Source organism: Diadema antillarum, unplaced genomic scaffold, assembly GCF_040938485.1.
Source record: "Diadema antillarum isolate AM-2024a unplaced genomic scaffold, OU_Dant_1.0 scf00000032, whole genome shotgun sequence".
In the NCBI taxonomy this organism is placed as follows: domain Eukaryota; kingdom Metazoa; phylum Echinodermata; class Echinoidea; order Diadematoida; family Diadematidae; genus Diadema; species Diadema antillarum.
Genome location: NW_027270921.1, coordinates 3,948,121 through 3,972,127, shown reverse-complemented (window position 1 = coordinate 3,972,127; position 24,007 = coordinate 3,948,121). Strand labels below are relative to the sequence as shown.

Genomic DNA, 24,007 nt, shown 5'->3' with positions numbered 1-24,007 from the left:
TCGAATCCCTCCAGATGGGCTGCAGTCAGGGTCTTGAGATGGCTGCCCCACCAGAGCACATGTAAAAGCCGGTTATTTTCCCCGAACGTCAGCGCTCGCCTTTAGCAACAGTACACAATAGCGGTGGTCGGCGAGCACACGGCATTAATACCTCCGTCCCGTCGAAGGTGGTCGGAATGGCGAGAGTGCAGCGCGGGGGAAGCAAGGACAGGAGAGAGAGGGAGAGGGAGAGAGATGAACAGACACGGGGAATGCGAGGCAGGGTACAATGTCTGTCTGTCTGTCTGTCTCTGTGTGTGTCTGTCAGTTAATCATTTAAGTGTGTTTTTACGCATGTTGGCATCTTCTGAAGTCATTCCAGCACCTGAGTACATGTGTGCCGCTGTACATGTATATCATGTGTACACATGTGTGTGTGTGTATGTGTGTGTGTGTGTGTTTTGTGGGTGTTGTATATGTGAGCGTGTGCTCTGCATGTGTGTCTGTAATGTGTGTGTGTGTGTGTGTGTGTGTGTGTGTGTGTGTGTGTGTGACGGTGCAGTCTTCAGAATGAGACGTGCGCTCCAATCCTCCATCTGCCTACCATGGAAATTGTGCTCATATTCATATGGCGTGTGTGAGATGAGCTTGGCACCATGCTCGCTGGCTTGTATCGGTGTCTGAGCTCTGGCTGCTCGAGCTTGCTCGTTGACCAAAATCTATATGATCTCCTAGTCTCCATTCACAGACCCTTTATTCCACTTGCTTTCTAGTACCTCACACTGCCTCTGTAACATTGTCCCTAAACTCAACTGTCGGGACCTTGTCAATACACTTTTTCTTGTTTGAGTGACTTACTCACTGGCTATGTCTAGTTGTCTTTTAAGAGGAGAACGTGCCAGAAACAGCTTGTGCTTTATCTATGAACTCACAGGAAATTCTGCAATATGAGCAAGATGGCTTCTTCAAAAATGCACTTTAAATTTTTGTCCTGTGTGCTGGGAAAAACGTAACATGATCGTGAGTCATCTATTTGATATTCAAGCCACAGATAAAAGATTTTTTTTTCTACAAGAATTTGCTTCTATACACTGTTACTATCACTATCATGATGACAATTACCACTACTACTCTTACTACTAAGCACTATTACTATTCTTACTTCTACTACTACTACTACTACTACTACTACTACTACTACTACTACTACTACTACTACTACTACTACTACTACTACTACTCCTGAACTGCAGGTTAGGAATACATTTCATTGCTCTCCCTCTCTCTCTAAAAACTCTCCCACACTTCAAACAGCCTGAAAACTCAAGTGTGGAAGACTCCGTGTCCAGTTGACCTCATTTCAAGGCGACACGCTCTGGTGAGCAACGACCTCCCTCGAGGTCGCCCGATACTGTGAAATCATATACATCACCTTCATCTTCTTATGATTACAGCGGGCCAAGATTTACTCATGGGGGTGGGGGTGGGGGAGTTACTGGTTCACTGTACTGGTCAAGAATGCAAACATGTCCTTCGCAGATAGCATCCATTTGTTTTCATATGAAAATGCATTATAAACAGGGGGTGTATTAGAGTAAATGTAAGTGGCATGATATACCTGTAACAGCAAATTTAGACAAGAAGTACATGCATTATAGCTGGAAAGGTATTAAAAAGTATGCATCATGAATAAATTTGTCATATTTCCACTTTTGTAAGAGGTCTTACATATGGATATAGTGCCTCAAATGTCTAGTTCGATGTAAATTATACATCTAATATGTGTATTTTGTATTCTACTATACATTCAATTGTGAACACTGACCACACAAAAGATAGAATCACTGGTGTCTATCTTTAATTCCCAAATATGTTTCAGTTCTGAACTAATCCTACAAGTATATCTTCTACTTAGTCATCTTTTTCTACATCCACATAAGCAAATGACTGATAAACTGGTATTTTTGTTCCATGGTATATTCCATAGTTTCTTTCTCACATAATGGATATCATTTCCTATACCTATTCCACAAAAGGTTGAAACACTGGTGTCTGTTTTTAATTCTAAACTGATCTAATATATGTTTCAATTCTGAACTATTACTATATTTTCAACTTACAATGTAGTCATCTATTTCTACATGTATACATGCAAAGAAGTGATATATACTGATATCTGTTCTTATTCCATGCGTACCATATCTCTGACCTCTAGAACCTCTCAAAGCCAGCACGTATGCATTATGATCAAGCGTACGGCCCCGTCAAAAATCAATATTTCATCACCGCCAGAAAGAAAACAATCGATTTATGATCCGCACGTTTCACGCTCTATGAATATTTAACTGTATCATTCACTGAAACGCCATACCAATTTTCTTTGACAATGCATGTACCCGCCTGTGGTGTGTTGTTTTTTAGTTGACAATGGTTCAGAACCTATTCCAGCCCTTTAGCACAATCCATATTGTTTATCATATCCTCTTTTTTATCAAATTCCCTGGGGACAAAACTGGTGGCCACATTTCAAATGAAACAAGTACACACACACACACATCTGTACAAATATACTTAAGTACTATTATATCTAGGTATACACATGCAGTGACAAAATCATGTATGCATGCAAATGTAAATAGACAAATAATCAGATACATAGATAGAGGGATAGATATTCATGTAATAATATTTAAGTTCAAAGATTCAAGACCTGTTGCTCTCTACGTCTAGCCTTCTGAAACATCAAGCCAAGCATTTCGTAGGACCGAGCCTAAATCTCTCCCAGCAGTATAGAGCATAATATTCATGTGTGTTGTATACTGTGCTCATGAGTTCTAATTATGAGGGGTAGATATTTGACCTACATATACTCAGCACTTAATGCAATGACTGACATTTTTTGTTAAAAACAAGAGAACTATTTCATTTCTTCTGCTCATGCCCTTTGGTTGCAACCAGCCGTCTCTCCACAGTGTGGAACACAGGGAACAAGAAATACATGGACAATTTATTTTCACACCCCCAGGGTTGTACAGAGGGTTGATGAAGTTATCAAATTTGCCAGGAAGCAGACGATGGATGGAAATAAGGACAGACAGCAAAAGAAAGAGAAAGAGAGACTACAGATGTCAAGTCAATCCCGAGGAGAATTGTGATGGCCCAAAAATTTGGTTGTCAGAATTCATCTCCACGAAGCTTTCACATATCCCGTTTCCACTGTAGTAATTTCTTTTCTCCCTCCGTTTCCCTTTATGTTCCTTCCTTTTTCACTGTAATTAACTCTTTTAGTCACACACACTCTCTCTCTCGCAATCAAGGTCAATAAACATCATAATGGTGATTGATAGCAAGCCGTTTCTGTCCAAAATTAACCATGCATGCTTTTATCATTTATCTCTTCCTGCCGTAATAGTCCACTAGATTCAATACACCGACATGACGAAGATAACTTTAGAAACACGCTTCCTTTACAATGGAGGTTGGAGCGGGGGCACCTTATAGAGGGACTGGGGAAAATTAGCCTCATTATGTGACTTTCAAAAAATATATATAAGATATTTCCAATTCTTGCCCAAGATACACATTACTGTAAAACAAGGAATGTTTGTGGGCATTATAATTTGGTGAATTTCGCGAGAGCCAAGGTTCACGAAATTAGAATGCATGCAGAAGTTTTTGTCTACACTAATACGCATTTAATGACAGTGGCAACTAGTGAACATTTCATGCTGCCAAAAAGGTCATCGGCTCCAATTTGCAAAAATTTCATGCTGCAAACATATCATGTTTTGCAGTTACTTTCCAAGACCGGAATTTGAAGAAAAAAAAAAACCCACATGAATTAAAAAGCAAAACACCCACAGAATATGGGAAAAAACAACTAAGAGCACTGATTCTGTCCAACTTTGAAAGGTTGTCTTTTATGAGCAAAATCTGGCACAGAAACAAACTAGCAACAATGCATTCTTACTATGTATACGTGTGAAGGGGGAGGGACCTTGCACATTTCAGACTTGAGAATTAAAGGAATGTTCAAATGTTATCATGTCAAACCCCTTTCTGATACACACACAAACACTTTTTTTTTTCAAATAATATTTTCACTTCCATTCAAATAAAGCCAAATCAATTCACACACACACACACACGCAAACAACAAAACATGCACATATTGATTTTTCAATAATCTTACATTTGATTCCTATAATTTCACATAACAAAACATTCATCTTAAATGTGGGGTAGACTTTATGCAAACAATATACAATCAACTATAATTAAGCAAACCAAAAACATAATGAGTGGGGCGACCCGAAGACCATTACATCCACCTTAAATTCATGTACACACCAAAAACACAACACAGAGCACACAGTACCATGCACTTGCTATCTCACCGGAATTTCTACTCTTAAAGTCGACATCTATTCCACCAACAAGTGAACATTTGCCTTTTTGGTGTGTGTGTTGTTGTTTTTTGTTTCAAATGGCGAGCCAGGGAAAAGAAGCGATTGATTCTGCATAATGCCGGCTGGCGAGCCTCTCATGGCAATAGGGATGAGAAGAAGGGTTGAAAACGAGGCCGTCGGAGAAGGTACATAAACCAAAGTGGCAGCCTCCAACTTTAGTGGACAATTTCTGCGGTTCGGTTGAGAGATCTTTCTCAAGGACAGCGGCAGCCAACACTGAGGGATATTCATCGTCTGCTTTTCCTCACTCAATGCCGTATCACTCCTCTTTACATCCGATAGAATAACTCTCTATCTGCCCACATCATTTGGTTGGACGGTGTGTTTTTTTTTTCCTTCTAAACCTTGACAACCTCTCAGAAAGCAAATTGATCCATTGTTCCACTGATCTGTAGCGTGTATTTCAATTGCATGTTCCAATGTTAACAAGTGCATAATTTATCGGGATGGACAAGATAAGATAACGGAGACAAACTATGTAAGCAGAATGTGAAGTGGGATGCAAATCTACTTTCAGGGCATCTCCATGTTATGTACTATAAAACTAGAAGCATTCGCGGCATGAAAGTTTCATGAATTGGAGCCAACGGCCACCTTTTTCACAGCATGAAAGTTTCGCAAATTGTCACTAGCATTCAATGCATTGTGCAAACACACACTGTCATGTGCATTTTACTTTTACGAATCTTAGCTCCTTGCAAAATTCACAAAAGTTTTATTCATGCTCAAATTTCTGGTTTTACAGTATACATGTGTTTGTATACTCTTTGATTCGTTCTTCTGCAATTAAGCTACAATTCAGATATGCTCTGTATCTATAAGTCATATAACAATACACATACAAGTATGGGCACATCATAACTTTGAGTACTATGTAGACGCTGTGTGTATGCACAAAGCATATTGACACTCCTAGATATCACATCTATTTTGCAAGAGCAAGATCTACACATCTGGAGTTGCTCGTACCCTAGGTGTTGAAAATGCATGAATGAATTAATCTCAATGTCAGGTCCTGGGCAGAGAAGCCATAGCATGAAAATTGAAAATCACTAGATTTCACTTTCAGCTTCACCATGTAATTTGGATGAGAAAATCCTGACACGACATGCAAATGGATCAACAATAAATCAAGATGGGCCTCACATGTTTCACAGGGTGCAATCGGGGGATAGAAAGGAACAGAGAGAGAGATGTATATTGAGACAGATTTTGATTTGCCTTTTAAAACACTTTTAAAACATTACTAACAAGAATGTGGAGGATTTCTCTCCTGGCCGACCACTGGGTCACACCTCATCCATCTGGGTGTCAAGTGGATGTACGACTTTTTAGCATTATATCTTCTGGTGGAGGCTGGAATGCAGCATACACTGTAATATTCATTGTACTAAAGTACTTTAACTCGTTGAGGACAGGCTGATTTTGCTGCAACATGCATTTCCCATAGACCCCTGCCCGAGTATACTCGGGACTCATCCTAAACGGGTTACATTTAGTTAACTTCAACTGTGGGATCAAGTACTCCAGAGCTCTTCAAGTTGAATGTGATGTTCTGTACTCGACTATTATACACTTCAGGATAACTATCATATCACAGGTTACTCTCATCGATGCATGGACAGGCAATGAGGTCGTTAACATTTATTTTGTCTGCAGTTGATAAAAGAAATCTTTTTATATTTTACTAGAGAAGCACTGAGTTGTTTTTTTGTCAGTGGTTTACAGAAAACAAAGATTTTGTTGTGAAATCAGTAGAAGTTATAGCAAAGCTTATACACATCGTGGGTACTGTGATCCAGGATACCATGTCCTGACATATTCTAACATACACATGAAGTCAAAAGCTGGTTAAAAAGAGGTAGGATGACTACTACTAGCAACCAACCACTGGATAAAAAACTAATTTCACCAATAAAGGAATATCTGCACTACCGCAGTGTTGAATGAGCACGATTATATGAATAAGCTGGATTCTAAACATGTGAAAATGCATTCTTCTGTTTTCCCTTTGAAGCATTCCAAACCTAATTTTCCCTTAGCTGCAATACTGCGCAGACACGGGAAAACTACCAGCATGGTACTGGGGTGAAGCTGGAAGCCAGTACCTACAAACTGTAGCACTGCAACACTTTTCTGCAGGAAGAAATGTCTTGAGAAATTGCCACGAAGCAAGGTTCACCTGCCTTGTGTTTCCCAGGAAGATTGTTACCATGGTAATACATCATGCGCTGCTGGAGGACACATATGAAGATATCCTTGTCTGTTTCCCATACCCAGCAAATAAACAGATACTACCTAGTGAGATTTCCTCAAAATTGAAGAAGCCCCTCCCTTGTGACTATCCTATTTGGATGTGTGACATTTAAATCATGATGTGAAATGAACTATAGACAACACATACAGCAGATATTTTGTCCTTACATCTGATATATACTTATAACAGAAAACTGACATATACTATATCTTATGACAGAAAAAGGAACACTGCATTTCAAAAGATCCAAGCTTTACTCTTACAAAATTCTGTATTACCAATTCCACTCTCAAAATGCCATGGCACACATCAATGCCGTCACACACAAAACTAAAACCGATAATAAATATAAAATTGAGAATGGCAAAAAGGAGAGTTACTTGAGAAATTGTCACGAAGCAATGTTTGCATTTTAACCCGTGACTAAATAAAATAAAACAAACAAACAAACAAACAAACAAACAAACTTGGAAATATACTACAGGTTTGGACATATGGAATTCCTGTAATCACAGTCTGACAAACTTTGTCTCATTCCATTCAATAGTGCACTCATGGGCTACATCAATTTCCATTACCTTTGTTCTCTGCAGCGCACCATTTTGATGGCTGTAGTGCTTAAATCCGTTAATCCCGTTGACACCATTGGTCCTGTCTACACCATTAGTCCCATTGACACCGCTGGTCCCGTTGACACCACTGGTCTGATTGGCACCATCATTCCCATTCATCTTGTTCAGTTTCTCCAGCGGGTTCTAATGTCCACTTAATCTATTGGGCCATTTCCCGGTAGAGACAGAATTCACAATGATTGTCGGTTGTTGATTTTCTGTTCCCTCCTCCTCTGGCGCAGATGGGTACTAGCACGACCCTATTAGGTCTATGTTGACTTTTTAAGGCTTGTATTGTCCTTCTCAAAAAGAAAACAAACCTTTTATTTGAATTATATTTTTTATTGGGGGTTTCCGCCCAACAAAAGTCACATCAATCAAACAAAATGTCAGCCCGCACCGGCAAAGCGACTGATCCCCCTGCTGCAACTCGTGAGGAAGGCGGAGGAAGAGCATCATCCGGGCTGAAATCTACTCCAGAAGAGACGAACCACCTGCATCGGACTGCTATATGTATGCATATATTCATATCTGCCTATCTATATTCAGGTATATATATGTTTCACTTAGTGTAATCGACCACAACCATGCACAGCCAACTTTTCGTTGTCGTTGTTATTGTGTGGAGTTTTTTTCGTTCTCTCCTCTCTTTGCTTGTTCCAATCAATATGCAAATGGCCTTGCAGCCATGCCAAACTCAAACAGATTAGAAATGGCAATCAGCTCAGTCCACTAACGAGAGACGGGACACAGGCCTCATCATAAGCAGAGATGATATCAATAATATCTCATTCGCTTTGCTTTTAATATTTCTATGTCTCCTCTCTCTTCTCTCCCTCCCCCTCTCTCTGTTCTCTCACTCTTATCTTTCTCTATGTCAGTTAATCTCACAAGTTCACAATCAGGCACAGAGATGCGTCGTGTTGTCTTTGGACACCTTGTAGACAAGCCAGTCCTGAGGGATGCAAAAAAAAAAAAAATGGCCAATCAGACGTGTGGCGTGGCGTGTTAGATGGCCCCACGCATTGAGAAGCACGTACAGAGAAGAGACAAGGTCTGAATTGGCCCACGTCATCGGGTGTCAATCAATTGCTGAAAACTGAGGAAAAATGTTGCCACTTGGTTAGCCGATCACAGGGGCATATTTTCACCCCACTCTTCACGCAAGTCAACATAAAAGATATTGTTAGAATATTGAAAGGCAGGTAAGATGTGACTTGAATGTAACACTGCACTGCCAGCCAAAGATTTCAGCTGGTTTTGGTTAATGTGTAAAGGAAAGCAATTAAAGACAGTTTGAAGAGGACATCACACAGGAGTTCCCTAATCATCCAGTCTTGTAACAGCTGTGACCAACTTTTAAAAAAATACACATTCACTTGCTCATATATTCAGCTTTCAAAGATTCTGTATGAAGTCATCAGTAAGACACAGAGTGGTTGATAAAGTGTTTTGATTTCACCTTCTATTTCCCCTCTGTAATGATAGAAATACAAACAGTCTCACAGTGCCTCAGATCACGGTAATTGCTGAGATCATGGCCAATTGGATACTGCAAGTGTTAAGTAATGTCCACAGTAATCAAGGTATATGTGCCTCTACCACCAATTTTCATCCACTGGAGATGTGCCAGCTACAGTATGATCACCAGGACTACATCTCCATAATGAGCGATCCATCCATCCGTTTACACTCAAATCTCGCTGCAACCTTGGATATCAAACGAAACAGAGGGATCAAAATCTGATCGACAGAGCTGGTGGTTATGACTGATGGACTGACTGAGAGTAACCTTCCAAGTGCAGGGGGAGAGTGGCGACCCCAGATAGAATTCACGAAGACAATAATTCTTGCACCATGCCGCCAATTTTTGATTCTCCGCAAGTGTCTCCACAGAATGCACTGGACATCAGCAGAGAAGGATGCAAATCCAGAGCAGCAGAAAAGTGTACAAATTCTTCCCAGTAGATACCGGTAGATGCACCAATCTTGGAGAGTTTTGGAAGAGATACGTTTCCCTGGGGAATGCAAATGATGAGTGGCAGATGCCCGGGAGCCGTTTAACCCTTTCTCTGCCAGAGACTTTTAGACAGTGTGTACAAGGCTATGAGGTTTTCTGTGCCAATCAGCACTCAAGATACACCAAGGGTTAGGTATCTGTGCCTGCCAGTCACTGAAGAAAGAAGACTTGTAGACAAAAGTTTGATGAGCAAGCTGTCACCACTAATTTTTAACCACACAGAGGGTGTAAAAATGGCTTGGCCCATTGAAGCGCACTGTGAAATGGTAGCACAGAAGCACATAGCCCAAACTGACCACAAAATGAGTACAGATCCGTGATGCAACATGTGCAGGTGATATACTGCCATCAAAGATTACCCAGGACACACCTTCCCGAATGCATCACCTCTGACAAAGGACCGGTAGTTTGACAGACGAAACGCGGCAGGCGAGAGCGGTCAGACATGTTCCCCGTGCATCGAGGCCTCGATCAATCGCTCACACATCCAATCGTTCCTATTGATAGTCGTCGCAAAAAAAAAAAAAAACTCTGATAAAAGAATCATCGCCAGCTCTGCAGCCTGTTTTAATCCACCCACGTCATTCCTACCTACCACCCTGACGAGATAACAAGACAGCCTCATCATACTCCATGTGAAAGCTGGGTGCTTTAAACACCTGTTTGTTTGTCGGTGTGTATTTTTCCCCCCTCTACTGGAAGAGACTATGCAAAGAAAAAAAATGACAGATAAGGGATCCTTACACAATAAAAAAAAAGAGTAATGCCACTTGCCTGTTGACATTTCAAAGATTGCAGACGAGAATTGAAAAAAAAAAAGATGCCAGACGTTTTATTTATAACCTTCACATTTCAGCATGAAGTCCTGTCCATTTTCTGCAGTCTCTTTTGATATCACGCACACATCCTGACAGAAGAATCTTATTTGGCACACACAAAAAAAAGCAACAAACAAATCAGAAACAAAAATACAATCTTTTGTAGAAGGAAAGCATACCAGCTCAACAAATTTTCCATGTTGTATGTAATCACCTGACTGAGACACACACGGTGAAGTCGGCAATATTTACTCAGCGATCCAACGTGAGCTCCTCGTCTCGCAGCTCCAGAGAGCCAGTTTCCAGGGAACGACAGCCGTCTGCTTCACTCCGGTGGAGGCATTATACTTGCAAATGTCATTTTTCCCCCTTATTTTTTTATCTTCTTCTTCATCTCATTACCAATTGATGAGTATATTCTTGGCAATGACTTGCTGTGACTTTTAGCATGAGCCTAACTCTTTGTCAGTGTATCAATATGATGTTCAACAAGACGGATGTCTTTTTTTTATTGAAGCTATTGTATTCTCAGAGTATTTTCAACCACATATATGGGTACAAAAACAGCACATCTGAGACATGTTTCTTTTCTTTTTTCATAGACAATGCTAGTGTTCTTTGAATATTGTCGATGCTTCTAAAATCCTCGGCATAGGTTTGGCAGCAAAATTGTATTTTAGGATTTTGTTTTTCTCAATCTAACAATACAGTCGTGTGTTATGCATACTCCAATAAGGTTGTTGATAGTATGAGCTGAAAGAAATGAAAATTTTGAATGAATTTAAAGACAATCTTGTGAACATCTTGTGGATACACCAATGAGGATAAAAAAGCTTGGTTTACAGTGTGTGGGTTTGATAAGATAATCTGTTGACAAAAGATAACAGGCTACTTAGAGTTGAATCCACTGTGGACACAACAGATATATACACCTCTGCTTTTGTGTTGCTCCACCACACTTTAATACTGATGGAATATAGTTTGCCATTTTATTTCATTTACTAGCTATTAAAACATAAAAAATCTAACCTCACCCCTTGGGGGTTAATTCAAACTACACTAAATGGGTGATATCATGTATGAAGAGCATTTGAATAAGAGCAGTTGAATTAAACTTCCTGGGAGATATTGTATGTATTGTGTACGTCTAAAAAAAGAAAGCACCCAAAAGGCCATAAAGCCACTCAGTCTGCATTAATAATCCATGTAGATCATACGGACAGAACATCAAATATCGAATGACAGAATACCTCCCGCATTATATCAATGAGTAATAAGGACATTGTAGATGCCACCTAGCTGCATCTAATAATAGTACACACAGCTCTCTCTCTCTCTGGATTGGGTACTATTCATTTTACCTCAACTTTTATTCATAGTGTCCTGGTTGCATTCAAAGCTGATTGCTTGGCCTATTTCAGATGCTGCACCTGACTTGATGGTGTGTTCTGTTTTCAATGATTGCCATTTAATCCCTCTAACTCTACCCAAAGTGAAATGATAGAGGACTTTGGCTACATTTTCAATTTATTGTCACATTTTACGCAAGCTTTGAAGAGTTAAAAGGAAATTTGCTAAATAGATACTCTTAGATATAGATTCTTAGATATGCTTTTGTGTGTGTGTGTGTGTGTGTGTGTGTGTGTGCTTAAAAAAGAAGTATAAAGGCATACCATTCATAACGTATTACCATTGCTATTGTATAGCAACATATATCAAAGAACAGTGAGAACATTAACCATATTGCTGAAGAGAGCTGGACTAACTGAGTGATTGGGGGAAATTTTTAGGTTGGGGAGGGCAAACCTATGAGTGGAATTATTGCAATGGTGAGTAAAATTCACAATGGGACAGGATGAGTATTTTAATAGCAATGTATGACCACCTGTGAAAGAAGCCAGTGGCCTTCTCTGCGGAAAATATTAGCGAACATTGCCAGCTGAAGTGGTAATGAATAGATATCTTTGGCATTCATTTTCTATTTGTTTTCTCTGCTAGGTCCTAAGCTTATCCAAGCACATTTCTTTCCCAACAGCATACATCTTCACTGGCTGAATTAAGTGGCTAATCAATTACCCCACTTCCATGAAATACATGTAGCCTCATCGTATTGCATAATTGTCATCCACACAAAAAAGGGCCTCCAATGTCTTTAAATTCATCTCCGCCAAGGATGGAGTACGGAGAGGAAAGTAGACGCCTGTCCGCAACGAAGGCCAATCATCCTACTGAGCACTACAAATTTAAGGTTAGCTGAAGGCATTAAGAAGGACATGGCTCGGTTCCGTCAATGCATGAAAAGGCCTCACGTATCCATCAAAACAGGGTCTGTGATTCGAGGGAGGACACCATTGTTCGGATGACACTGCTGACTTTGACACTTGGTTTCACCTTCGTGTCTATCTATGTATGTAATCTATCTGTCAATCCACATGTGCTATCTATATATTAATCTATCTAATATCTATTCCTCTGTCTATCTGCCTGTGCTATCTATCTAGATGTGCCTATTTTAACCCGTTGAAGACGGTTTGATTTTGCAACAACATGCATTTCCCATAGACACTTACCCGAGTATACTCAGGACTCGTCCTCAACAGGTTAATATTCAATTTATCTATCTACAGTTTGTAAGTATCTATCCATTTTTCAGTGTATCTAGTGAACTAATTGTAGGATTTAGGTTTCAAATGCTATGTAAAAACTGCTAAATCTCTGTTGTCCCAGATCAGGGTAATATTGAGGTGTCATGAATTAATCCTCTTTTCTTCTGCCAGCATGATATAATCTTCTTATTTTTTCATGCAGCTCTTTTGCTGCATTCCATTTCTCCTTTTGTTGTATTTCATTTCTCTTTTCCTTTCAACGAATTAGAAAAATCCGCAAAGATCTTAGCTGCTTGTTTACATTCTCCTCTGCCAGACACTTGCTACAGTTATGGGAACAATATGATGCAGCAAATATTTGCATGAGCCACTGTACATCTGACAAGCACCAAATCCACGCACACTCAAATGACACCAAATCCAGAGCAAACACACAAATTATCTACGAGGGCGCCATCTCACCTGAAAGAGACCATCTTGTCTTACGAGCTCCACTTCTTTCTTCAGCGCCTCCAGCCCTTGCTTCAGAGTCTCCACCTCCCGGTCCCGCATGAGGGCCTTCTGAGCCGTCTCGGCCAGCTCTCGGGCCCGCTGCTTGACCATCATCCGCTTCAGCTGGTCAACGTCCATCGTGGCCTGGGGGCCCCCCTGCCCAGACACAACCCCGCCCCCGTCTACTGGCAGCGATGTCGGAGAGGCCAGGGGCTCATGGTTCGTGTGCGGGAGGGCGCCCTTCGGCACAAGCGATGTGTTGTCCGCAGGCGGTCTCTGTGTATAAAACAGAAAGTTGCAGAAAGAGACATTTAGGAAACTTACCTCAGAAACAAACAAAATGCAATCAATTCAGAGTCAGATTGTTCATTGCTGAAAATCAAGAAGAAATTGGTGGCATATCAGGTAAGGCACAGCTGTCAATAACTACAATAAAAATTTGATCTCAGTTGAATTCAATATCACCTACGAGGTTATTGACAAATGGCAATGGGTGATGAGCGAAAAAAACAACAACAGTTGCATTCTCCACTGATTTTTTTTATGTCTAACATGCTACCATTTACATTTACACATCACAGCTCTGCTGTGGTACAATGTACATTTTGGATACTGCACATTCATTGCATGTGTTCAAGACAAGTGTGCTTGTGTGTGTGTGATTTTCTGTTTTGTTTTGGGTTTGTTCTTTTATTCTATCCTGTTGAAATCAATCAGTTTTCAAGGCTTTCGGTGGTATAAATAGACAATGTAATTTCCTGGCATCTCTCATACTTAGCACTAAATGGCTGATTAACCTGTTGAGGACGAGCTGATCGATTTTGCTACAACACGCATTTCCCACTTGCCCAAGTATACTCAGGACTCGTCCTCGACAGGTTAACGCTGGCATTTGTCAGAACTTTCTGAATAATACCCTTCAAGTGGCAGTCACTCAGGGGATCACGAGGGAGATTCATCACAGAATCAAACGTGGAGCACCCAGGAAGAATCTCTTTCACACTAGCATACAAGCTCCCAGCTGAATTTCTCTCATTCGCTCTACTGCAGTGAAAGCAGATGTCACGGAGAATATATGCAAAATGTTGATTTCTCAGGGCCCTGTTTTATGAAGAGCTATAATTGATAGTTGATTTCTATCATAAGTCTATGAAAGCCTGTGTGGTAAGGAAATTTCCAATCGATTATATCTTTTGAAAAAACGAGGCCCTGGTGTGCAGGACATCATTGGTATACTGGTTATTGCTTTTGCGTGCTACCTTTCAAACTACAGCTTCACACAGTAGTTTCTGGGAGCACCCGGGGGTTTACCAGGGACAGTTTGAGGGTAAAACTACTCCGAAAAGTCACCGTGCATTTGACCAAGTTTTTTCACACTACGAGATCTCCTGGGTGGTATTTGCAAAGCACGAAAAGGGTTTAAAAATGCTTGTCTGATCCTATGAAAGATGCTTCTGGTTAGTTGTTTGGATGTCACCAGAGGTGATAGAAAAAGAAAAATCCTTTAAAATCTAATTTTTTCAAGAATTGTCAGTACCATCCAATCAACAATACCAACAACAACAGAGCTGTAACTATGCGTCCTACCACAAGAAGCCTTTGGCTCATTCATGCTGCACACCACTTAACAAATATTGAATGGTAATAGGAAAATATTATATTTTCTCTTTGTAAATTCCAAGACTGATATTAAGTCCTTGCTATAATGTTTCTCAGAATTTTTGTCTGTCAGTCTGTCTGTCTGTCTGTCTGTTTAGGAATATCTTCTCTCTTGACTTCCTCCTCAATTCACGTATCACTTGGCATCATCCGTCATGATTTGACACGCACATCTAATTATGCAGCAGTGTTCATTTGAAAACTCAACCTAACCCACCCCTGTTTCTGATATGGCTAATCCCACTAGCATGCACCAATAGTCAGTGAGGTCTGGGCACTCAAATTTAGTAAACACTGTCCAGTTATGGCTTGATTGACATCTAGAGGAACTCAATTTTAATTTGGGTGTATTTTTCACTGTTTGAAAGAAAAAAAAACTGAGGAAAAAAAGTCATCATACCAAAAAAGATGGGACAAGGAAAAAACTGGAACTTGTTTATCATTTTGTGACGCTAGAAGAGATCGTCTCCATTAAAACACTCCCTGGGGATAACCTACATCTGATTACCTGTCACATCCACTCTCATGGCCCTGTTTCACTTTTTTTTTCCCCCTTCATTTTGTTTTTAGCTCCATCCCAGATAAAATGAAGCTATGAAAATTTCTCACAAAACTAGGACAGTAACTCATATTGCCTACATATATATTTCTGTTTTCTTATATATTTTTTTTTGCTGACAGAGATACTGATGCAAAGTCTTTCGATGTAAATTTTGCCAGTCCACTCCTAAAACAAAACACACATACACACAAATACACACGCACACACTTCAAAACTACACTGAAGATCAAAGACTTGACAGACATTTAAATCTCAAATTTGGTCATTTAAAAAAATGATCCACTCACTGTGCATGTAGGCCAAGCAGTCACTTTTCTGCTATAACTAACTTTTCATTCCTTTCATGAAGATAGCATTTAAATTACTTTGCAACAAATTTGCAGATGCACTTTCATATTATACATTTAAAGTGAATTATTTCCTCCAGGAGATTTCTTATATTTTACATTCAACTGCCATCAGGACTTTCTGTATACATGAAAACTATCTGATATTCGTAATTCTTCCTTTACAGTTTTTCCTGTGTTATTTGCAACTGTAGCCTTCAGTGTTCTGACAAGACAGAAGGCATGATGGGGCAAAGGTGAAGTTTTCTGTATTTACTGTAAAACATGATATTTTTGCGAATTGGAGCCGATGGCCTTTTTCACAGCACGAAATTTTCGCAAAGTGCCTCTTGCATTCAATGCATATAGTGTAGACAAGAGCCTTGTTTTAATTTCGCAAGTCTTGGCTCACGCAAAATTCGCAAAATTAAAATGCATGCAAACATTCCTCGTTTTAGACTACAACAAGAAACGCGCAAAGATAAACTCGCAGCTCAGTCAAACTAAAGAGCTAATATTACATGACTCTACAGCTGACTTCAGCCCACCAACCACTTTATATGTATTGCGCAGCAGATGCAGTAATGCGTATCCTTGATATGTGATGCAAGGAACAAACACAACATGAGTCGATAAAACTATTATGAACCAACAGACAGACATGCAGGGATAGAACAAAAAATTTGGCCACTGTAAGTTTCATTCTGTCATTTCATCCATTTGCTGCTGACATGACTTGTTTCTCTATCATGATTTTTCAAGGGCCCAGACTTCTGCTGAACACAGGTAATATAAAAACAATATTGCGCGGTAATGGCAGATCGTCGTGGCTGCCGATAATCTCATCGCGGCAGGGTTTTTTGGGCGGAATTGCTCAAACGAGGAGTTCGATGACGACACGATTTAAACCCATGGCAACTTCATTGTTGTTGGCAGTACTGGATTCATCTCATTACCCCACGACAAACAGCTAGATGATGATGATGAAAAGTATTTATGGCAACAAGGTCCAATCATGATTTTTATTCCGTTATTATTTGCCTTGGCTGCTACCAGCTCCCTCATTGCAGGAAGCGGTCTGTGCTGACGACAGTCATTAGCTCTGATAATTGCGTGTAATTTCGTCAAAGCTGCATGGCACATATATGTCATAACAGTAACTGCATTCTCCCGAATGACAAAAGGAATGGCTTTTAGAGTATTATCGAACAATCAAATGGCTCATGGGTAAGGGAATGGCAATAATATTCATAAAGGATAGCCATTACCTGACATTAATGGACCGCCAGGCATTCAATTTTGGGTTGTTTATTGTTTTCATGCACTTGACGATATCACATTTGCCAGATCTTTCTCCATAATATGTGAAATATTGAATATAATGCCCTAAGTGAAGATATATCCCAATTTATCATTTTCCTCAAAGATTCCATTGTTGTAATGAAAATAAAACATTTCTGAGTTAATCCATACATGGTGACATTAATTACAAAGATAAAGGATACATTTGTATATACAGAATATACAGTTTGTAGTGCCCTTTATCACACTAAGCGGGGTCACTAGAAGTAAGAAAAATATCGCTACATCACAGAATGTTACTTGGAATACCAAATCAAAATACCAAATGTTGTTACTCTTTGCTACATGACATCTTTTCTTTCATCTATACAGCACAAATCAATCAGTTCTTTAATAATTACAGGTGTATGATACAGCTGTATTTATGATACACTGTATGGTAAGGTACATTTCTACAGCACAAATGCTATATACTAGTACTCTACTGCACTGCAATGAGAGACTCCTATATCTGCATGATTCCTTTAAGATTATGTGTTGTTTGAAACTTCTTTTCCTCTTCTTTTAGATTATATCAACAACAACAAAATTAAAATCTAAAGACAGAAAACTTTCAAGTAATACATTTGATACTTTTTGCAACCTGTTTATACTAAATAAAAGTGGCATGTTGAGGTACTTGTCCTGAGACAATTAACCCTTTCCCTGCCAGTGACTTTGGACAGTGCATACAACACTATGGGGTTTTCTGTGCTAATCAGCACTCAAAGCACACAAACAGTTAACCATACCAATGAGAAGGTAGACTGAAGTACTGAAGTTCAACCTTAAGCCCGCCACACACTACACGATTTTGCCCCAATTCACCGGTCTTTAAGACCTTAAGACTAGAAGTGTGACGTCACAGTCTTGCCATTTTCTAGTCGTACGACTGGATCTTAGCGCCAGTCGTAGAGATTCGACATGTTGAATTTCTACGACCGGTCGTAGGCTTTCAGCCATTCACACAATGCAGTAAAATGCAAGCGCACGAAGTGCGCACGGCGCGCGCTTTACAGTCGCAAGCCTACTCGTAAGGTTCGGTCATGTAGTGTGCGGTGTCCGGTCGTACGACTGGTCTTCAGACCCAGCTCGGCTTAAGACTTTAAGACCAGTCTGATCGTGTAGTGTGCGGTGGCCTTTAGACATCTGGCCATGTCAGTACCAAAGCACTGGCGGATCCAGGGGGAAGCACACCGTGCACACGCCCCCCCCCCTTTATTTTTTGTTCTTTGAAAACAAAAGAAACAAAAAGAAAAAAATGGGGGAGGGATGCATGTGCCCCCTTTAATTCTGTAAAGGCACCCCTCTTTACGGAATTCCTGGATCAACCCCTGCAAAGGCTATCCAGATCTATTGCTGAATGAACAAGATAAGTGCAACAATCTCTCGGTAACTGTCTGGGGAATACACAAGGCATCGCTATAGATTTACTATGACTGTGCATATTTACATAGTATTTTTATGTGTGACAGGTCAAATAATGTGCAAATGAAATTAAGTATGAACAGAAATTGGCATCTATATCCAAACTTTCTCAATGCCCAGTATCTGCAAGAGATCTGGGTTTTTTTTTTTTGTTTTTTTTTTTTGTTTGTTTTTTTCTTATTCATATTGAATGAAACTTTTGTGTGCTATTTCTTGCCCTGATAAAAGACAGATCCAGAAAAATAATGGCCAAACAACTAAAGTCAAAGTATATCTGACTGACTGTGAACACAGCAATAGCACCTTCACTGTTGAAATGTTCAGCAAGTCAGAATATACACCTGTACCAAGAAAGTGTAAATTTGAACACTTTATGTCAGATGAACACATTGATGCTTGACATAAATTCATTCAAGCGCATATATGGCACAAGGTGACTTAGTTGTAAATGTGCACATACATGCATTACACACTGAGAATTAAGGGAAGTTTATGTTAGTCCAATCTGACCTCCATGGTACAAAAGCCTAAGAGTAAGACCACTGCATCCATCCTGACTCTTCACTGTTAGACCCTGTATACTGGTTAATCGTCACCAAGAAAGGAATTCAGGTGTACAAAGAGTCTCATGAAGGTGCCATGACGTGATGGGGTGGGTGTGAAGGACCAAATTAGTTCAAGTGACTGCACTATTGGAGCCTCATTACATTATAATGGTGGGTAGTGGGGGGGGGGGGGGGGGGGACTCCCCATAATTTATCGGCAATGCCTCTAATGGGAAGGGGGGGGGGGGAGGAAGACAGAGTCAATATTGGGGGGCAGCGGCGGCGAGATATAAAGCCTCATCCCATCTTGTTAGCAGACAAGTTTGTCAAAAAAGGCAGAAGACAAGGGAACAAATTAAAGCTCAGAATGTCAAACTATGTATCCCTTCATATATTACCATCATACTTTGCATAAAATTTGCATATATTGCATATATCATCAAAGTATTTGGGAAACATTCAAGCATGATGCACATTTATTTTACAACATTCTTGTTTTGTACATCACATAATTGTTGCTTCCATTCAAACATCTTCATTATTCAAACTAATGAATTCTTGCATCGAGTAGTTTTTATTGCAACTGATTGACAAATTGCCCTAAATGGATGGAAATAAGCACCAATCATTGTGTGTTCTAGTAGCAGCCATGATTTTGGAAAAAAAAACAAAAACAAATCATGAGCGTAGATACTCGGGCTCGCCCAAGTTGTACATGTACGTCTATGATTTTTTTTTTTTCAAGGCTACTACTAAAACACTATTGCCATATCTATTTAGTTTTCTTACAATTGCAAAGTGTGCATTGCTCTTTTTATGTTACATTATCATTCATACATGTCCTTTCAAATTGTTTAACAGTTGAATTACCACATTGTTTCATGGACTGAGTTAAATTGAATACTGAATAATTAGTGGTTATTTACCTTGATGTTGGGCAATATTTACAGCCACCCAATGACTCTCATGAGATAGTTCTAACCATCTCACCGCTACATGATGTAACACTACCTTTGACCTCAGTGGCTAAGTACACCCCCCCCCCCCCCCCTCCTTACTAAACTCTTCCAACAAAAGACAGACTGGAAAGTTGTCCTTGAGACCCACATGAACAAAAAGAACACGATACAGTGCAGTGAAATGACACAAAAAGGAACAAGAAACAAAGACGGAACTTTCTGAGGCACACATCTCCAACTTGCCTAGATGGCTTGTTCCAGGGGAGCTGCTGTCCTAGCATAGACCACCAATAATCAATAAGAGGACGGTCTGCTGTCCAATAAAGTTAAAGAGATGACTTCAAGGGACAGTAACACAAATTGATGGCCACAGAGAACTCACTGCAGAATTCTATAAATAGCACATAAAAAAACGTACAATGTCCCCCCCCCCCCAAAAAAAAAAAAAAAAATACAATAGGAACCATTGCAATGACAACTTTAAAAACAGTGAATCAATCCATATACATTTTCAGGGTATGTAACTATAACTTATTACCCACATATTACAGAAAACCCCATTCGATTTGCTTCAGTGGTCGAAGAGAAATGAGGATTTTTGTACAGCATATGTCAGGAATCCCTTCCCTCCAAGTTTTGTCAATTGTGTTCACACATTAATATGCAGTTTCAAGAGCATCCGAGCACTGAACTTGGAAGAAATGGACCCATGACATGCTTTACAACAATCCACATTTCTCTGTGACCACTTTGCCAAATTGAATGGGGTTTTCTGCAAAATGTGGGTAAGAAGTTATAGTTTCATTCCCTGAAATAGCATTCAGATTGCTTAATCATTTTGAAAGTTATCAATCCAAAACTCTGATTGTAATTTTGGGGGACATACTGTACATGTACATCACACCACACAGAGCTGATCCTCTTCTGTTTCATATGAATGCGACAATGAGCTTGGGTTGATACCATTTGCTGGCTATTGCTAGTCATCTGGGACAAACCACAAGGGGTCAGCATCATTTGCTGGAGTGGGTACTGTATGTGAGGAGGACCACTTCACCGGGTTAGCACCCTGCTCTTCGCAATGAATGAACGAAGTGGGATCTTTTACGCGCCCGAGTCGTGACTTCCTCACACAAGGGTCCCACATTTAGCGTCCTATGCGAGGGACAGAGTGCATTTCCCTCTTACTGGAGGAGCCAACATGATGTCACACAACATTGGTCGGCTTGGCTCAATGGGAATTGAATCCTAACCATCTGATTGCATAAAGTAGATGCAGTACCAACTGATTCACAGCACCACCTCTCGAAGCTGATTTATCCATTGATACATAAATTTCATTTGCAAACAGTTCATGCAAATTGTGTTTTGTTTTAGGAACGTTGCCTCCTCTTGGCCGACTCATTCAATACCGCAATTTGTACTGATATATAATAGCAAAAGGAAAAAAAATATATTTATAAAATCAGTCATGAATACAATAAGTTACGTGCCTTACACTTTGGACATATGAATTATAGATTTTAATCTGTATGATGACAGAATCCAGCAACTATAACTGTTTCTACTTGTACACTCTGTATGATTTATCACTTCATATCTCTGACAAATATGAATATTATGCAAGTACATGTATTATCTACTCTTTTTATGTCAAATGGGTATCATTTATAGCAAATCTACCACACAGGGGACTGAGCAAAGAAGATGCTTCATAATTGGAAATTGGAAAACCACCATGAATGACTACCAAGATCACTCAAAAATCAGGTGAACACTTGCATATCAAGTACTGATCGAAGTTCCAAGACCTCCATACCGAAGTTTTTCCATGTAGAACATTTCACAGGCTAACCAAAATGTTTAAAACCTCTGCCATTTTTTTTAATAACACAAAAAAAAATATTTTTACAGGACTGTTAAGACATCAATCACTACAACAGCATGACATAGTATGCATTATTTACTGTCACATCATTTATCAATTTGTACTTACAATACAGGCATTGCCCATGCTTGACTCTTCCCCACACTATAGTGTCGCCAGTAATCACTAAAATCGTATATCAGAGCGGTGTAAGACCACGGGGATGCAGTACCAAAGGAGAGCGTAATCAACTTCGTTACCGCTGTACACCGACTAACAACCACTATAAGTGTCAAGGAGTAGATCGACAGCACCTTAACTTGAACATATGCACAATGTATTACAACCCCAGTATTGGTTACTCACATTGTATATTGCAAATACACATCTGGGATGCTACTATTTCCTTAGTTCTCAGTACCAGGCAATAAATTGCTGCATATCTTACCGAATCAAATAATAACAAATCATAAACACAATACATAAATTATGTCATACACTATTTTAAATAGTCCATTTCCATTAGTTTTCAAACACAATTCCTCACAGAAAAATAAATAACATCAACAAAAAGCAGTCCAGAGCTTCTAGTCTACAGCAGGCAAACACAACGCGGAACGGGAATCTGCTCAAAAATAGAGACACAGGTCTGTTTTCCCGAGACTAGACATATATCACTAAAACTCCTGCCATATCGGGAGGATGGTGGCAGGAAATGTTCGACAACGTAAAGACAAACAAACAAAGCACAACAGCAACAAGTGAAATAACTTCCTCAGAAAACAGCAACAACGACAATCAGCACGAGGCCGAATGTAAATTTCTGCCCATGTGCACAAAAAATTAGGGTGTCATTAATTTTCCAAGGGGGGGGGGGAACACACGAAGAGAACATTACCTTGGAATGCCAGTAGTACAAAACAGGAGACACACGGTATTACAAATACTGATTGAGCTTACAATCATTATTGCTCATGTAGCAATGATAATGAGAAAACGGCAACATGATATCATCTGCATATATGTATGCATAATACTCGAAGCTATCTGGATAAGAGATAAGGGGAATGAGACCCAAGGGAAATATGTTGCAGAACGAGTGAAGTTTGTACGATGGTTGTATGCAGACGACAGCGGTCGGTTGCACTTTCTCATGTATATTTAGAGGGCAGACATCAGGAAACAACTGTGACACTTTCAGCGTGTTTACTGGATCCTGAAAAGTTAATTAAAAACTGTAGTGTGGTACAAACTGCCCATGAGGTAAACCCTTCCCTGTAAACAAATTGGTATCAAATGAGTTACTGGTTCCAGAAATATTGTACTTCTAAAAAAAAAAAAAAAAAAAAAAAGTTTTCCACCTTCCACCAATTCTGCAACACCTCTGATCCGAATAGAAATCCAAATATGAAAATCCCTCTATTTCCTAGTAGTCTCTGCTCTATGTACATGTACACTGTACCTGACAGAATGGAGCAATATCCAGATGGCACAGTTTCTGCTACATACTGTGGTGGCTTATCATGAAGAGACTGTGAACTTTTGCAGACTGGGCTTTGTATAAAGATGTTTGTCTAAAATGGGTGAACAAGTAATCAAGCACTCAAATTATTTGAAGTTACTGAACAAATATTGTTTTGCTAATAAACCATTTTCACAATGGTTCATTCTAACTCTGTCATCATTGGGGAATCGGGATGGTGAATGCAGTTGCTGTAAGAATCTCACTTTTTGATGCATTTAATGCTATCTTTATGTGTAACTCTGTCTAACCTCATACCTTAAATTTTACACAACATGAGCAATACTTATCAGAGGACTCTACAGCTAAGATTTTTCAAATTAAAGACATGTCAAAACAATGACAGATGAAGGAATGGCTGATGGACAAAGAATGAGGATCAGCCAACAAGACCTTGTAGGCACTTGATTCTACATCTTTCGTTCTGCAAATCATCCTACGGGTTTGTATTGCTGTTTTTACCTCTGATTTGTACATGGAGAGGAGGAGATTATGGAACTCCTCCCTACTGGTGTCGGTGCCGTTGCCGTTGACCACCCCGCCCCC

The 24,007-nt window shown here is 39.7% G+C and overlaps 1 protein-coding gene across 1 annotated transcript in view; it reads right to left on the bottom strand.

Annotated features, from left to right (window-relative positions):
- Positions 1–24,007, bottom strand: part of LOC139742516 (uncharacterized) — a gene marked incomplete at its 3' end in the record, with an annotated part of 198,444 nt that overhangs the window by 125,796 nt on the left and 48,641 nt on the right. The window contains exon 5 of the mRNA XM_071653051.1: positions 13,223–13,528. Within this exon, the coding sequence (XP_071509152.1) occupies positions 13,223–13,528 (306 nt within the window). The remainder of the gene's footprint in view (positions 1–13,222; positions 13,529–24,007) is intronic.